At 37.2% G+C, this 19182-nt stretch overlaps 1 protein-coding gene across 1 annotated transcript in view; it reads right to left on the bottom strand.

The window, feature by feature from the left end:
• Positions 1 to 19182, bottom strand: part of CEP57 (centrosomal protein 57) — a 48958-nt gene that overhangs the window by 23944 nt on the left and 5832 nt on the right. The window contains exon 2 of the mRNA XM_061143768.1: positions 9210 to 9366. Within this exon, the coding sequence (XP_060999751.1) occupies positions 9210 to 9366 (157 nt within the window). The remainder of the gene's footprint in view (positions 1 to 9209; positions 9367 to 19182) is intronic.

Below are 19182 nucleotides of genomic sequence, written 5' to 3' on the forward strand. Positions count from 1 at the left end.
AAATATTTTGATATATGAATTTCATATAACTGTAAGTTCCTATATCTATCATACAGCAGTGTTAACAATATTCAATTATTTTCATTCTTTTCTTGCTTGATAATTAAAGTATTTAAGATTATATGAATTTCCTTCCAACTACTACAATCCGTAAGTTTAGTACTTCTCCATGTCAATCTATAGGTACATTTCTAGAACTCCATCTTTATACTTACTTGTCTATGAACTTTCTATTCCACTAATGTCTATTTCTGTACCAGCTCCACACTTCCTATTTGTATAGCTCTACAATCTGTTATTGATATGGTGAGACCATCCTTTATCTGAGTGAAGCCTTCTATTAAAAGAAAAGGTGCAGTTCTCACACATTATTCTTTAAGTGATATTCACAATGTTAAAGTTCCCACTGAGGAACACTGCACAGCTCTATTCAGGTCTTCAAGTATTCTCGTAGCAGAGCACACAGAACGAGCCTAGTCGCTGACCACAGGCGACTCTTCCACCACAGCCTCCTTCCCAGGCCAGGGGGCTGGGTTATTCCAGTTCCTTTTCTCCAGTTAGACTTCCAAAGGAAGTCACTTCACCTGGGCCTAAAGTTTTTATCTCCAGTTGCTACCTGGATTTAAAATCCCAACTTCTCCCCTACCGTACCCTAATACCTAAGGCTTTTATATGATATCAAGACTCCTAATAGTCTCTGAGGCTTTCAGTCTTAAATTCATTGTATTTCTGGCACCTAAGTGTTTCCCTTTCTTGCTTTAAAGCTGGGTTTTATTTACTTCTTTTGTTATACAAAACTGCTATTTGTCTATGACACTGTTCTGTCTGACAGTAATACTGCCATCATCCTTTTTATTTGCTATGTTCCTTACTTGTCTCTGCCAACTTTTCACTTTTAATCTGTGTCATTTTGTTCGAGCATAAATTGACTTTTGAGTTGTTTTTTCAAACAGTCACACTTGTCATATGTGATAAAGGTCGCCCTATTTTTTCACTGTATTTTATATTTTCTAATTTTGTTTCCTTGGCTTTCTCATTATTTTATTTTACTATAAGTATAGTGAACTGTTTGTCTGTCTTATTCACCTCTTTTCCTGGTAACTTCCTCTTACATCAACCTGGCTATAACTATTACTGATGTGTTTGTTTAGTATCCTCTCACAAACCTGGTCAGAGCTGACTGACCCACAACGGCACTCAAACAAAGCCCAGACAATGGCTCTCTTCTTGGGACTTTTGGACTCCGGTCCAAAAAGGTGAAGTCAACGTAAAACTCAAGTATTAGTAGCCATGTTTCCCGATACGTGGAAAAAGCGAGTCTGTGGCTAGGTAGAATGAAGTTAGCTAGAAGAATCAAAAAACAAACAAACAGATGGAGAGAAACTAGTGGCCACGTCTGAGTCCCTGGTTTCCAATATTTGTAAAGCCCATCTGTATATCTGCCATTCTTTTCTTGGTTGTTCAATCCTTCCTTGCATGTTTGTAAACCAAGATTCCTCCTTTGCCAAAGCTAATTTCATACTGGGAATTTCTTATAACCAAGTTTTTACTGGCTGCTCTTTCCATTCTAAGTTTTTACTAAATAAATCTAGTACTGGGAAGACAAAAAATGACTTTATTCTACCAATGACCTGTATGTGAAAATACATAAAAACCTAAGTTCATAGGCACATGCATCCCTGAAAACATTTTCAATGTCAAAAATGAAATTTTACACAAAAATAGTTCATGTAAGAAATATGACAAACTTTTATTCCATCCACTTATTTTCCGGTTTTTTAACTGGGATTTTTTGATCCAGATGACTAAATAACATACATTATATCTTCACTTTAAGAGTTAAAAGAAAAACATTCTAGGTGATGAAATGATTGGTCTTGTTTTTCTTTTCTCTTAGAAAAGTATAAGTGAACTCTTGTACCACTGCATCATTTATGTTCAAATAACGACATTACCTAGAAAGACCCTTGAGTGAAAAATATTTTATGTAGAAATGAATAATGAAAAATTCAGAGATTTTTAACTTCATATATTTACTGGGAAGGTATACAGTGGGAAATACATTTCTAGAAGTATATTCAAATACTGAAAGATAGAAAAGAGTGACATTGAAATATAATATCATACATATCTGCTTTATTTTCACAAACAGACCTTTCACAGAAAACACTAGATTTAAATTTTGTATCCTCTTCACCCTCAGCAACCTTGAACACACATCTGTAGTATTAAATAATTTTGGATAGTTGAGTATGAGAGAAAACTGGAAACCTTAGCATTAAAGACAGATATTGAGTTTTCCTTAAACTTTACTAACATCTCTGAAATGTGAACTCCATATTGGAAAGAGAGAACCTATTATTCATAATTGAAACTCCAATGGTACATACTGTGTATGGCATAGGTGGTACGCAGATAATGTTCAATAAGCATATCTAGGAAAGTCTCCATGATTAATTTAAAATTAGAAACAAATGGCAGCAACCTCTTGAATTCTTTACCTAACAAGATTAAACCTCCTTTCAGTAATTTATAATTCATTCCGTTTGCCTAAGACAGTCAGTGATTCCCGTCCTCTGCTGCATTTTCACCCGTATTATTGGTGAGCTTTAAAAAATCCTAATGTCCAGAACATAACCCATAAAAACAAGTAAACTAAAAATATCAAAGAACATTTGGAATGAAAGCCATGGATCCAAGAAGATCCTCAGGTGATTCGAACATAACAAAAGTTTGAAAACTCTCTAGTAACATGTAGCAGCACTAAAAAAAAACACAAAGACTTTCTCCTCTTTACAATCCCAGTTCGTCATTCATTCATAACTTGGGGTGCATTAAGCCTAGCAGATCTCAGCATCACCTCATTAACAACAAAGTTGGGTCTGTTTGTTACCTAGAATATTTCTATCACTAATGTATCAGCATGTTTGCTATAGATTAAGTAGGGTGAGGGGGAGACCCAAATCACTAGTACAAATTTTTCAATTTCCCTAGCATTTTTCTGTCTTGGTGTCTCTCTACCCTTTTGGCTATCTCCACTTTTTAGTTCACAATTTAAACTGTGCTATTTTCCAGTATTCTTTTCCCTCTCTACTCTCTCTCCAGAGAAATCCTTCCACACACATGGCTTCATTCACTATTGTATACCTGTTCACGTCTGAGTTCATCAGTGCAGAGTTCTCTCTTACACTTCACTTTTATTTTCCTTTGCTTACTAGTCACCTCCACTTAACATAGGCATCTCAAATTTGATATAGCCAAAATTAAATTATCCTCCTTGGAAAGATCCTAGTTTTCCTATAATCTGTCTTAATCATACCACCCTTTATCCACAATAGAAATCTTGGATTCAAAGATTGCTCGTTCTTCACTGCCCACATCAAAAATATGGATAAATCTCCCAGTGTCCTATTCTCCATCCCAACAGGCATTGCTTCAGTTTAATTTCTGATCAAAATTTCAGTCCAACAAACATTTATAGAGCACTCTGTAAGGTAAAGGAAAAAATTACAAGTCCTTGCTTTCAAGGAGCTTCTATCTAATTTCTGGAAAGAGAAGCTATTATCTACTCTTCCTAAATCTGGTAAAAAATATTTACAGAAACGAACATTACTCTGCATGTACTCATCGTCTTTATTATGTTGGTTCTCAAGGCACAGCATATGGCCCTATGGTGGGGGTCACTTATTACCAGGTCTGTGAGATCACTGTACTTGTGAGATCTGTGAGATGACTAGTATTTCCATTGTACTAATAATCCTGAGATTTTAATATTTACTCTTCTCACTGTGTTGATATTTGTAAAGATGATGCAAAAGCAACGCTGCATAAAATTGCTAATTTTAGCACAAATCAAGGTCCTGGCACTATAGTGTTGGCATTGTACTCTTCACCACTACTCCCAGTAACAAAAAACAAAGTCGTGTGTTCGTTGCCCTTGATAAAGCAGTAAAAATCAAATCTTAAGCCTTGAGTACACATCCACTTAATATTGTGTAAAATACGTAACACATCTGTAAAGTACATAACAAAGGCCGATTGTCTTGATGTACGCATGTTTGACTTGTGAACTGAACAAAATCCATTTCCTTCAAGGAAACACCAATTTTATTTTGAAAGCATTTTTGTTAGACCAAGACTGTTCAGATATAAGGAATTCAGTAGTCATTCTGAGAATCCAATGAGCTTGTCCTGAATTTCTGGAATGACCTGGGCCTTCAAAGATCTGACAATAATTGCCGTGATAAAATTCAAGTGAAAGTTAAAATCCTAAAAAATTATCTGTTCTGAGTTAGTTTCCCAATATCAAGATTTTCTTCTACTGAGATCAGTGATATTAGCAAATTAATTTTTTGATATTGTATAATGAAACATCAGATTTTCAAAGTGTGGATAAGTCAATACAATTAAAAATATCACGCATGACTAAAGAGCAATGCAATGTTCAAAACAAAACCAATGGAATTCAGTGGAAAAGCACTAAAAAAAAAAAAAGTTTACAGGCTTGAACATTTAACTTCTAGGAATTCACTTTTGGAATGTTCTCTAGGTTACTAACTGATAAGGTAGTTTTGTATGCCAGGGCACTGAATCCCGCCGTACAGTCTGCCTAGGCTGTATAAACAATGTCTTTATGGTAAATATCGTGATTGGCCGAGCAGGCACAGAGTGTTCGCGGAACCGGCTCCAGCCTCTAAGCCTAGTGGTGCAGTTTACTGCTGTAGGAAGACGTGTGTTTTGTGTGACCACGAGAAAAAACTTCAGACTTCCGAATGTGGACTTCTCCAGAGGCCACTGTAATAAACAACAGTTGTAATTACAACTGCTCCTGAATCCTAATTTAATCTGCAACAATGTAGATAGTCCCAAGGTCCCAGAGTATGAAAAACTTTGTTTCCATAACCCACATTGCAACAAAATTTTAAGAAACTATTATTTGCCAAGTTGCGATGAAGTATCCAAGAAGAATAGCTACAAATTGTTAGAACGGTATTAAAATTTTACTCCTTATCCAACTGCATGCCTGTGCAAGGCCAGATTTTCTTTCTCACACACTTTAATCAAAATAATTTATCATCATAAGTGGAATGCAAAAGAAGATATGCGAGTCAAGCCATCTTCTATTAAGCCAGAAATAAGACATTTACACAGTGTAAAATAAAATGTTACTCTTTGTAGTATGTTTTTTAAATTTGGGAAAATAGTCTTCACTGAAAAACTTACATACACATGTAATGGGTTTCCTAGACCAAAAATAAATAAAAATCTGAGAACCAACACTTTAAAAGAGAACAATCAGATGCACAGTAAATTGTTATCAATATCTAACAGAACAGCTATAATTTGACTCCTTTATTGGTCCCAATATTGCTGAATTTGTAAAAGATACATCAAAATGGGTTTTCTCTCAGTTTTTAAGGGGAATAACAACAAAAAGGTCTTTTGTTTTGGGACAACAAAAGACCTCAGATTAGCTGCCATCAGCCCTACCAGTTTATCTCAGCTGCTGTACACATATTACCATTTTACTGTCCATAGGTACTATGGTATGTGAAAGGTCAGAAGGCACTGGCCTAGTAGAACTGTCTTATAGCTACTTATCTAGCTTCAAGCATCTAAGCCATTGGTCACATTACTATCACTTGAAACGTACTGAATAACATGAGCTATTAAGTTATACTGAAGTCTTTGGAATGATGTTGTCATAGTACATTTTTTGATGTCAGTAATAATTTTGAATTTGTTCATTTCTTTTCTAACTAAAGTTTAAAATTAATGTGAGAATTACAAGACAGTTTAATTATGTCTTTCCATGGCATTAGTCAAATTATACTTTCAAAGTGATTTTCAGATAGCAAAGTGAAATGGTCATTTATTAATGAAAATGCTAAACCATAACTAAACTAAAAAAGGTTTAGTTTCCCCCCTCTCAAGTATTAGTGAGGAAAAAAACATTTACTAAGTAGAAAAGAAAAAGTTTATCATAGTGAGTATCCATTAAAATAAGCCTTCACTCTTTCAGTAAGTATCTGAAGGTTCGTTCTACAAACTGGCGAAAAAGTGGGAAGAAAAATGGTTGTGACACTGCCTATGTGAAAGTGACCAGCTTTGAGATGTTTTTTCATCAGTCATTTTCAATATACCCACCTTATATAGTTTTTCTGAGAGGTTTAAATGAAATATACTTGCTTTGTCTGAAATGTTACTGCATTTTATTCTTTTCATGCTTTTAAATTGTGTTTAATCATTTGTATCGTGGCAAAATTATACTTACTAATGATTTTCTAGATAAAAGAAGTGTTATATTTTACTCACATATGGGTTAAACAGGTGTTTGCAAATTAGTTTAGGTACCCTTTTGTTTCAACTGAGAAATGCATTGCAAATATCTTAAAAATTAATCTCACAATAACACCATTTTGTAAACTATGCACTGACTGTATAATGGAGTATGAGGTAGATAACAGTATCCAAGTATGGTTATGAATGTAAATTCTAGCCCATAATGAGGCCTTGAAACTGTTTGCTGAAATAAATTTAATCTGAGGTCTTTTAAGAATTTTAAAAATATAAGTGTTTTTTAAGGATTTCTACCCAGAAACATCTTAAAAGACACTGTATCTCAATGATGATGATAAAGAAATTGCTAATTTAATGGTTGATAAAACAACTGATAAAGTCCTACTCATCAAAATACAGCAGATAAAGACTGGCAATTTAGAAAAATAACAGAAGTTGTATAACTTTCAAACACCCCAAAAAGCAAAAAACAAATAGCTGAAATCCACAGTGGAGCAAAAATCAATTAAATTTTAGTAATAATTTCTTTAAAAAAATAAGCACACACAAAAACATGCCAGAGTTCTCGCAGGAACACAAAGTCTAAGAATAAGATGTCACGATATTATCATGACATTACATCATGATGTTACATATAATTCTGATCTTTACATTCGTATTAAAAAGAAAGCAACCTTTTTTTTTTTAAAGTTCAGAGAAAAGCAAATTACTGAGAATAAGAAAAATTAAATGGGGCAAATTTTCTTAAGAGTGAAGAGTTAGTAAGGGTTTTATCCAGTGTGTTCACAATGAAGCTAAATTCTGCTTGTGAGTACTAAGTGGCTTTCAGGAATGAGAGAGAGGGCAGGAAGAAGGAGAGGAAGAAGGAAGGAAACAAGAGAAAAAAGAACATGGAAGGGAGCAAGTTTCTGTTATTCCTTAGGAATGTGGTGTTATGAACTATTTAGCAATGCCCCAGGATCATCAGTAAGATCCATTATAGTTTTACTGTTGTTTTTGGTATCGATCCAATGATACCGACTTTTAACACAGGATGGTTAGAGACAGAGACCATCACCCCCAACACAAAGGTGAAGGCTATGAGACATGAACAAAGGCCCAAGAGGGTTCAGAGGAGACATCTGAGGGGACAGAGAGAGACATGTGTTGAGGACGCTGGTAGAGAAGACTTCTCAGAAGAAATATATAACCTCGGTTTCAGAGAAAGAGTATAATTCTACAACAGAAAATTTCACTAGAGGGTACAGCGTGAGAAACGCTTGTCAACTTAATGTGGCTGGCATGGCAAGCAGAAAAGGACACCCAAGGAGGCCTATGTCCTAATCCAAGAAGCCTTGAATACCTGTTATATGGCAAAACAGACTGTGGGAGAGGTAATTAAAGTTACGGACCTTTCACATAGCGAAATTATTTGATGATTTGAGTGGGCTCAATGTAACTAAACACATGAACCCTTAAAAGCGGACAGGAGATGTCAGAGAGATCTGAAGTATGAGAGCCTTGATCCACCATTCCTACAGGGAACCTTAAGAAAAGTGCGAGAATGCAGACAGTAAGGACTGGCCCTGATCGAAAGTCAGCAAGACAGTGGAACCTCAGTTCTACAACAACAAGGAGCTGAACTTGCTCAGAACATGAATGAGCTAGCAGAAGATGCACCTTAGACTCTGCAGTAAGGAACACAAGCCAGTCAACACCATGATTTCTGCGTCACAGGACCCTAAAAAGAGGACCCTTCTGAGCTCATTCAAGTTTCTGACCTACAGAAACTGTGAGACAATACATTTTGGTTACTCAAAGCTGCTAAATTTGTGGTAATTTGTTAAGGCAGCAAGAAAACTAATACAGATGGTAAGTTTCAGGAAAAAAATATATTTCAAAGTAGAGCAAAGGATGTGTGGGTAAGGAAGAATGGAGGAGCTGACAGGGATGAAACTGGTAAAGCAGGCACAGTCCAGGTTATAAGAAATCTACAAGTGTTATTTAATTATTTAAGGCATGGAGAGATGCTGAAACTTTTAAAGCGGGAGATGATGAAAAACAGCAAGTGGCAGCAATGTTGTTCACTGGGGATGAGTAAAGGCTGTATCACAATCATCAGTGCAATAAATGATGAAAACCTGAACCAAACCAATGAGAAAGAAGAGACAGGACCAGTAAGTTTGGGGGGCATTTCAGAAGCAAAACACAAGTCTTGGCTCCTAAGTGGTGCTGGAAATGAAAAGAACAGTCCTAGATAATTCATAACTTAGTCCTAATGAATAGATGATGTTTACTCAGGGAACAAAAGAAACACAAAATATTTTGAGGAAGTTAAAAACAGGAATGGGTAGGGCTTCCCTGGTGGTACAGCAGCTAAGACTCCATGCCCCCAGTGTAGGGGCCTAGGTCTCAAAGAGTCGGACACAACTGAGCGACTAAGCACACATGCCCGCGCATACACAAACACACACACACACACTCTAACAGAGAACTAGATTCCACACGCCCTAACAAAGAGTTTGTATGCTGCAACGATCCCACATGCCGCAACTAAGACCTATTGCAACTAAATAGATTAAAAAACACAAAACAGGAAGAGGGACATTTACTTTCCACTAATTTTAAAATAAATTGAAAACATAAATAAAGAGGTTTAAGCACTGAGTAAACACACAAAGGGCTTCCATGGTGGCTCTGTGGTAAAGAATCTGCCTGCCAATGCAGGAGACGTAGGTTCTATCCCTGTGTTGGGAAGATCCCCTGGAGAAGGAAATGGCAATCCACTCCACTATTCTGGCCTGGGAAATCTCATGGGCAGAGAAGCCTGGTGGGCTATAGTCCATGGGGTCGTAAGAGTTGGACATGACTGAGCACCTAAACAACATCAAACACACAAAGGCAGCACCTGCTTTGTTAGGCTCTATTACCTCTGCTGTTGCTTTCCGGATAGGCAAATGTAGGCTTATTTGGGGAGCGTCGCAGATCACTGTTAAGGAAAGGCTTATCGGGTGGATATACTACATATGGAGATGAGGAATGGCGAACCATACTTCCATTAGACTTTGATGGTTCTGCTAAGATGTTCTGAAAAATAAAAATGTGAAATTACCTTTCAAAATTTTAAATCACATATATTATGCATATATACGTATGTTCCACTGATAGCGACAAAAGAAGAAATAAAAGTCAATGATCATACACAACAGAATTCAATCATTACTCGAAAATAATAAAACTTTTAAAGTACGTCAATGTCTAAATGTAGCCATATGCCAAATACTATAAAAAAGAAATAATGTTCACATAACTTGAATACAACTGCTCCACAGAAATACTTAAACGTGGTACTCACAATGAATTTAATAGTTTCTTTCAAAAATACGTACTGTAAGATATATATTCAGAAAAGTAAATACTATCTTCTTATAGTATCAGGAACTGCTACAAAGTGACTAAATTAATCTATTCCCAGTCAACTACATACTTCCTAAGTATCTATCAAATATCCAAAATTCTGGGGGTACAAAGAAAATAAGGTACAGTCCTTATCTAAAAAATTTTACATTCAATTAGGGTGGAAAAAAGGGAGGAGCCACTAGAAAACATTAAGTCTTATCAAACACCTAAATATAAAACTTTATTTCCACATTTACATCATTTTGTCACATTGTTTAATTTGGGATTATGTTTTATATGATGATTTTCAGTGCATAATTTTTTGCTTGTTGTAGGTGAAGTGTTGGTTGAAAGACCCAGAGTGGGAAAAGCTCAAGTGGAAGATATGACTCCTAGCTGCTCAAAACTCTGACATCCACTTTTTTTACTCAAATAGCCACAGGAAACCAGGTTCTCAACTCTTACCTTTGGGGAACTATGATTATAAAGTATACTCACAATAGCCTGTGTCCAGAAAAGTAAAAAGGAACAACGAATATTTACGATACAGTACAATGCCTCCTGGGATAAACAGAGGCCATCAAAATAACCATATTTTATCTAATTATTATTAAAAATGGTGGACTGTATTTCTACGATAAAAGCCATGCAATTTTGCAGCTGATTTAAGAAAGCAAATACAAAACACACTCTATGGCTGTGAAAACTAAAAGTGAGGGAAAAGGGCTTGGAAAGGCTAGGAGACAAATCTCAGCAAGTTCTCAGATCAGTGTTACTCTGCTGTGCAAAGCCTGTTCACACACAACTAGGGCTAACAGCTTGCATTTTTCAAACGTTTGGTCAAAGTGACATCAAGTTTTGGAGGTGGCTGGAAAATAGGGTGTCTTTCAATTCTTAAAATATGTAATACCGCCAGAGCTTTCACAAAAGACCATGAATATTCACATAACTTTAAGTATTATTCTTCACAGAGAGCCTTTTATCTCCATACAACCTAGGAGAATCCTATCATTTAAGTACTATTCAAAGAACAATGGTTAGGAAGCATTTTAATTAACATATAAACCATGAGCAAATAAACTTATGATTTTCAAAACAAATTTTATTAGTACTACCAAACACAGTACAGATATTAATGGAAGGATTGTGTATAAATAATTTACCAAAAACCAAAGCAAAAAGTAAACACTCAAATCAAAAAACGAGAACCACCTTTGCTAAATTCATTGCCTACTAGACCTTGTAAAGTGAACAGTTCAAAATTTGTATTTCTCACTCCAATAAAAGTAATTCCAACCTCAAAAAAAATCTGTTACATACATATCATCAAAATACTGCTTGGGTTGGGTCAATTGACAAAAATTATGAAAAATCTTTTAATATAAAAAGGCAAGTTTTAATGAAAATTTTTTGACTAGTAATTCTAAATATATTCCATTTTCTAAGTCTGTCACCTCATTTTGAACATCAGGGTTTAAGCAATGAAAGTCAGTGTTACTATGAATGCTTTGGATCACTGTCCTCATCTGCTGCCAGAAGTCTGAAGCAAAGAATCGGGAGTCACCCCAAAACAAAAGGAAGACAGAAAACAAAACAGCTTTATAAAAATTAATTATAAGAACTATTCTGAAATAAAATTAAATGAAGAAATAAGAAACTGATAATTACATATACAAAGTATCTATTAAAAATTATAAAGAATAAACTGTGGTACTTCAGTCTTAGAAGTGAAATCCCATCACATGCTACATAGTGATGAACCTTGAGAATTTATGCTTAGTGAAATAAACCTGTTACAAAAAGACAAATATTTTATGATTCCATTTACATGAGATATTTAAAGTAATTAAATTTATAGCAACCAAGTAGAAATGGTTATTAGTAAGACTGAGGAAGGTTGCAAAGGGGAGTTGTTTAATAGATTACAGTTTCTGTTTTGCAAGATGAAAAAGTTCTGAAGATCTGTTTCACAACAATGTGAATATATTTAATATTATTGAACTGTACTTTACAAATGATTAAGACGGTAAGGTTGGAGAAGGAAATGGCAACCCACCCCAGTATTCTTGCCTGGAAAATCCCATGGACAGAGGAGCCTGGCGGGTTATAGTCCATGGCGTCACAGAGTCGGACACGACTGAGCAACTAAATAACAAAGATGGTAAGGAAGTAGATAAACACCTAAGATAATAATACTTTGGCTACCTGATGTGAAGATCTGACTCATCGGATCATTCGCAGATGCCGGGAAAGATTGAGGGCAGGAGGAGAAGGGGGTGACAGAGAATGAGATGGCTGGATGGCATCGCCGACTCAATGGACATGACTTTGAGCAAGCTCCAGGAGATGGTGAAGGACAGGGAAGCCTGGTGTGCTGCAGTCCCTGGGGTTGCAGAGTCAGACACAACTTAGCAATTCAACAATAATCAGACTCAAGTCCTCACTAATTCAGAAAAACACTTTCAAGCTCACCCACGACTCACAGTGCTGAACTCACTGATCTCCCACATGACACAGCAGATCACTTCATCCCAACACTTTCTTCAGCGGAAGGAACACCACAATCTGATTTTCCTTCTAACACCCCAGTGTCTCCATTAGAATCTTCCGGCTCTCTCTCTCACCTTCCTCTTTCTAACTTTAATGCTGGAGTTCTCTAAAGCTTAATCTTTCCTCCTCTTGTTTCCATCTACATGGATACCTTTGATGATATCATCAACTCTCAGGGCTTTCAAAAAGCCTCTATTTGCTGATAACTTCCAAGTTTAAATATGGAATACATACTTCTCCCTCTTGAAATTCCATACTCAAATCAATCTTCTTACGTGCTTCCTCTACTTGGATGTCAGTATGAGTATCCCAAACAATGTGTCTATAACTGAATTCTTGAATCTACTTCTCAAACCAACTCCTCTCATAAACACAGCACAATAATTGGTACCACTGCCTACCCAGCTGATCGGGCCAAAACCCTTGGATGAGTCATTTCTCCTAAATATTCCACATCCAGGCTTTCAGTAAATCTTGCTGGGTCTCTGTCTTCACAATATAGCCAGAAACTCTGCAACTTGTCATCAATTCCACTACTAATTCTCTGTGATCTTTCTGTCTGGACTACCATAACAGCCTCCCCGAACCATTCTTGCCTGCAATCTCCCCAACTCCATTTTCCAGATAGTAGTTGTTATGATTAAGAAAATTAATTCAAGTAATGTCCTTAATCAAAACCCTCCCAATGGCTTTCTGTCACAAAATAAAATCCAAAATTCTTACCACAGCCCCACATTATCTGACACCAGGCTGACACTGACCTCATTCCTCACAAGTCTCTCTCTAAACTACCTACCCGCAACCCCCGCCTCGGCCGCCCAGATTTTCCAACCATACTGGATTTCTATACTGCACAGGACACTCCATTTTCATTTGCGGCATTTACTCTGCTCAGAAAGCTCCCTTCCACACACCATTCAGTTATCCATTCGAAAGTCTGTTAGTGAGGTAAGGGGAGATTGGCTCAAGATGGTGGAATAGATGGATGTGAGTTCATCTCTTCCTGTGAAAGCACTAAACTGCAACTAGCTGTTGAATCACCATGGACAGGAGGATGCAGGAACCCACCAAAAAGATACCAAAGGCAAGGGAGAAGCCACAAGATGGAAGGAGGGACGCAACCATGATAAAATCAAATCCCATACCCACCGGGGGGCAACACACAAACTGGAGAACAACTACACCGCAGAGGTTCTCCCACTGTTGTGAAGGTTCCAAGCCCCACATCAGGCTTCCCAACCTGGGGATCTCACAAAGGGATCTGACAAAGTCAGTCCCCAGGGAATCTGACTTTGAAGGCCAGCGGGATTTGACTGCAGGACTTCCACAGGACTGGAGGAAACAGACTCCACTCTTGGAGGACACAAACAAAATCTTGTGCACACTAGTGCACAGGGAAAGGAGCAGAGATCCCCCAGGAGACTGAACCAGACCTACCTGCTAGCGTTGGAGGGTCTCCTGGGGAGATGTGGGCCGGCAGGGGCTCACAGAGGGGGCAAGGGCACTGGCTGCAGCAGGCCTGGGAGTGCCCCTTGGCGTAAGCTCTCTCGGAGGTGAGTCCTACCTACAGTCTGTAGACTCCAGGGCTGGGTCCCTCAGGCAAAACAACCGACAGGGGTGGAGCAGACCCCACCCACCAGCAGACACTGGGATTCAAGTTTTACCGAATGTTTGCCCTACCCACTAGAGTCAGATCCAGTCTTTTCCACTACCAGTCCCTCCATCAGGAAGCTTGCCCAAGTCTCTTGGCCTCATCCACCAGAGAGCAGACAGAAGAAGCTAGAACTACCTTCCCACAGCCTCCAGAATGAAAACCACAATCACAGAAAGGAAATCAAAATGAAAAGGCCTTTTTTCTAGATTCCATACATATCCATTAATATGCTATACTCATTTTTCTCTTTCTGACTCACTTCACTCTGTATAACAGGCTCTAGGTTCATCCACCTCATTAGAACTCACGCAAACTCATTCTTTTTTATGGCTGAGTAATATTCCATTGTATATATACCACAACTTCTTTATCCATTCATCTGTCAGTGGACATCTAGGTTGCTTCCAGGTCCTGGCTATTGTAAATAGTGCTGCAGTGAACACTGAAGTGCCTGTGTCTTTTTCAATTATGGTTTTCTCAGGGTATATGCCCAGCAGTGGGATTGCTGGGTCATATGGTAGTTTTACTCGTAGGTTTCTTTCTTTCTTTTTTTTTTTTTTACAGAAATCTCCACACTGTTCTCCATAGTGGCTGTATCAATTTACATTCCCACCAACAGTGAAGGAGGGTTCTCTTTTCTCCACACCCTCTCTAGCATTTACTGTGTAGATTTTTTTGATGATGGCCATTCTGTCCATCATCTGTCAATGAGGCCATTCTCTCCAATGAGGTGATACTTCACTGTAGTTTTGATTTGCATTTCTCTAGTAATGAAAAATGTTGAGCATCTTTTCATGTGTTTATTAGCTATCTGTATGTCTTCTTAAGCTACCTGTATATTTTGGAGATTAATCCTTTGTCAGTTAGTTCATTTACAATTCTTCTCTCCCACTCTTAGGGCTGTCTTTTGGATAACTTTTCAAAAGTCTTTTCACCTTGTTTAGTTTCCTTTGCTGTGCAAAAGCTTTAAAGTTTAATTAGGTCTCACTTGGTTACTCCTGTTTTTATTTCTAATACTCTAGGAGGTGGGTCATAGAGGATCTTGCTGTCATTTATGTCAGAATGTTCTGTCTATGTCTTCCTCTAAGAGTTTTACAGTTTCCGGTCAGGAGAGGTTGGGACGAATTGAGAGAGCAGCACCGAAACATATACATTACCATACGTAAATCAGATGGTATGAATTTGCTGTATGATGCAAGAAGCTCAAAGCTGGTGTTCTGAGACAACCTAGAGAAGATGTGGGAAGGAGGTTCATGAGGGAGAGGACATATGCATACCTATGGCTAATTCACGCTGATGTAGGGCAGAAACCAACCCAATATGATACAGCAAACATGCTCCATATTAAAAATAAATTTAAAAAAGTTAAAAGGCAGAAGATTCTGTCCCAGATAAAGGAGCAAGAGAAAGCCCCAGAAAAGTCTGTCAGTGACTTTTTCCCTGCCTACGTATCTAAAGTAGCACCCTTTGTCATTCTATCTTCTTACCCTTTTAAAAACACTTATTCCTACATGATATATTTATCATTTCTATGTCCTGTGGAAAAATAAAAACTATATATTTAGTCCCTGACAGAGGTTTTAAAAACTCTTAGAATTCTCAAGTGATGGACTGTCTTTGTTATAGTGGGGCCTCTGGATAGCTTTAGGCTGAGAGCAGATAGTCAAAAAAAAAAAAACAAAAAACAAAAACCTACCAGGCAATCAGCCCTCAAGAGAAGGGGCTAGAGATTGAGTTCAATCACCAATGGCTGATGGTTTAATTAATCATACCCACATAATGAAACCTCCATTAAAAAACTCTTGAACAATGAGGCCCCAGGAATGTCCAGATTGGTCACAGAAGCTCATTTACATCTTACCCTGTGTGTCTCTCCATTTGGCTGTTCTGGAGTTGTATCCTTTATTTAAAAAGAAAAAAGGTTTTAACTGTAAGTGTAGTGTTCTCCTGAACTCTGTGAGTCATTCTAGCAAATTACTGAATGTGATGGGGAGAGTTAGGAGAACTCCTTAATCTGCAGTTGGCTGGGAAGAAATGGATTCCATGGGGACATCCGGAACCTGCAGGTGGCAACTAAAATGGGGCCAGTCTTGTGGGACTTGGTGTCTTAACCTCCATGTTTGCACTGAACTATCTCCAGTAGTGTCAGAACTGACTGATGGGACACCCGGATGGCATAGAAAAATAGGATGTTGAAAAAACATAGTCATCTTATTAAGAGTTTAAGTTCCAAATGCTTAATCTGCTCAATGAATTATATAAATATTTTTCAAAATAGGAAAACTTCACAATGTTTATAACACTGAATTATCCTCTTCAATAAAGTTCTAGAATTTCCACTGAAGAACAACAGAAGACCAAGAATAGCTGCATTTCTCTTGAAGAACAAGGCAGGTAGTTACACTCTCAGATTAAAAAAAAAAAGAATAAAAAAAAAAAGAATCAAAATCATTAGGAGAGTGAGTAGAGACACAGAGACAAATACAACAATGGGACAAAGAGCCCAGTAACACAGCCACATTATATGGAAATTAATATACTGACAGCTGGAATTGTAAACCACTAGGGAGAGAATGAGTTTCAACAAGCGATGCTGAAATAATTGTGCATCTTAAATAAAACATGAAATTGGATCCCTACCTCACAGCACACTAATTTCAAACAAATAAAAGACAATAGGCCCCAACTTTAAAATACCTAGAGAAAAATATGGAAGACTATCATTAAGGCTTTAGAAGAACTTAACCAAGGAAGAATTTAACCAAAAAATAATAATCCTAAAAGAAAGAGTAAGTTTTATTACATTAAAACAATGAACTCTTGTTAATCAAAACATATCATAGAAACACAAACCAAAGAGTACTGGAATACTCCTGATAGATAATAAACACCTAGAATACATAAAGAATGACTATAAATCAGTTTAAAAAAAAGAAAAACCAATTGAAAGCAGGCAAAAGTTACCAAGGGGCATTTCAGAGAATAACAAAACCCACAAGACTAGTAAAATTATGAGGAAAAAAAAAAAAAATGCATCTTCATCAATGAAGAGGGAGCACAAAGGACAGGATATCACTTCACACAACCTCTCAACAACAACAACAAAAAAAACACAACATTATCTGTTAAAACAGGATACACCTATTAAAATAGACTAAAGGGGATTGTTGATGGGAATGCAAACAGTAACAATCACTTTGGGAAGCAATTCAGCATTTCCAAATAAAGCCAAAGATGCACCTACTCTATGACCCAGTATTTCATTAAACTATTAACTGAATTATTTTCTCTGTTTTCTCTTAAAAAAAAAAAGTGTTCTAAGTTTCTGAACATATACTACAACCTATTATTGAGCTGCAATTTGCAGCCCAACCATCACTTGTAAAATCACTGCTTCTCAGATCTTCTGGTGTCAGGCAGCCCTTACACTCAAAAATTGCTTAAGACCCCCCACAAACTTTACCTTTTAAGTGGATTACATCAGTTTCTATTTATCACATGAAAAATTAAAACTGAGGAAATTTAAAGATATTTACTACCTTAAAAATAATAAACCCATATTAGCATAAATATAATTTTTGAATAAAAATTAACTGTATCATCCAAAAAATTAAGTGGCACTGTTTTACATTTTTGCAAATCTCTTTAATTCTTGACTTAAAAGAAGGCTGCTAGATTTTAGTTGCTTCTGTATTCATCCTGTTTTGGTCAATGTACATAAAGAATCTGGTGTCCCACAAAGTGGCTGGGTAAGGAAGGATTCTTCAGACCATTCTGAAAACTACCATTCTAGAGAAAATTTTGCACATGTGGAACATACAGAGATGATCACAACAAGACAGCTCATTACAGCTGGCAAACATGAACAAACCCTAAAAACTCTAAAGCCCATCAAGATACTATACTACACAGAAATATGAAAGCACTGACATTTGCTAGTTGTATAATTTTGAATTAACCTTTCTGTACCTTCTTCTGCTCATTTGAAAATGGAGATACTAAAGCCAATCTCATAAAATTACTGTAAGGATTAGCTACGTTAATATATGAAAAGTATTTAAAATGCCTGCCAGATAATGAGTGCTACACAAGTATTACACATTATTATAAGCTCAAAATGTGTGTGTGTGAAAGAGAGTAAAAGACAGAAGCAGGAAGATGCACAAAGGGGCATGAATGTACTCATTTTATGATTCCCCAAAATGAATCTCATATGAAATCTATGAAACAATCATAAAACACTTTTAAGAAAAACAAATAAACAGCAATAACAATGGGCCTGGATAAAAGCCAGAGAGACCAATTAGGAGACCAGTTTAAGTCCAAAGTGACACAAAAGTGTGTTGACCAGACTATTCAGTCTATGAATTCTCAGGCCAGAATACTGGAGTGGGTAGCCTTTCCCGTCTCCAGATCTTCCCAACCCAAGGATCGAAACCAGGTCTCCCTCATTGCAGGCAGATTCTTTACCAGCTGAGCCACAAGGGAAGCCCAAGAATACTGGAGTGGGTAGCCTATCCCTTCTCCAGGGGATCTTCCTGACCTAAGAATCAAACTGGGGTCTCCTGCATTACAGGAGGATTCTTTACCAGCTGAGCCAAAAAGGAAAGACTGACCATTATTAATGGGAAAAATGTAAAACAAATAAATAAAAACCACAGGAAAGATACTGTTACAACACTATGCCGACTATATACTTTTGTATCATTATGCCTGATCATACTTACTAATATTTTCCTGAGGCTCTCCACTAGTGAGTTAACACATAGCAGTTATTCAATAAATGTTAGCTGCTAGCTGTCACTCTTCCTGCTGCTGTTGCAGTGAAAGGCTTATAAGAACAATTCAAATGTATCACCTACTTCCACACTGTTCACATTTGAGATTTACACCTCAACTGCTACTTACAGATTGTATTATCTGTGAATTTATCTAAGAAAAACCCTTGCCTGCTAAAAGCATCTTCATTTTATTACACCTAAACTGTGTCTGGGGCATCCCCCTTGGCTCTGCAGTAAAGAATCTGCCTGCAACACAGGAGCCCTGAGTTCAAACCCTGGGTCAGGAAGATCCCCTGGAGGAGGGCATGGCAACCCACTCCAGTATTCTTACCTGGAGAATTCCATGGACAGAGGAGCCTGGCAGGCTACAGTCCACAGGGCTGCAAAGAGTCGGACACAACTAAAGCAACTGAGCACGCATGCTGGGTTTATCAATGTTAAATACACAGAAACGGTTAATGTTCACAACTCTGAAATCTCATTATGAGTAGCCTGCTGAGTTCATGTTGTAGGTTTAAA

The sequence above is a fragment of the Dama dama genome, chromosome 1 (assembly GCF_033118175.1).
Source record: "Dama dama isolate Ldn47 chromosome 1, ASM3311817v1, whole genome shotgun sequence".
NCBI lineage: Eukaryota > Metazoa > Chordata > Mammalia > Artiodactyla > Cervidae > Dama > Dama dama.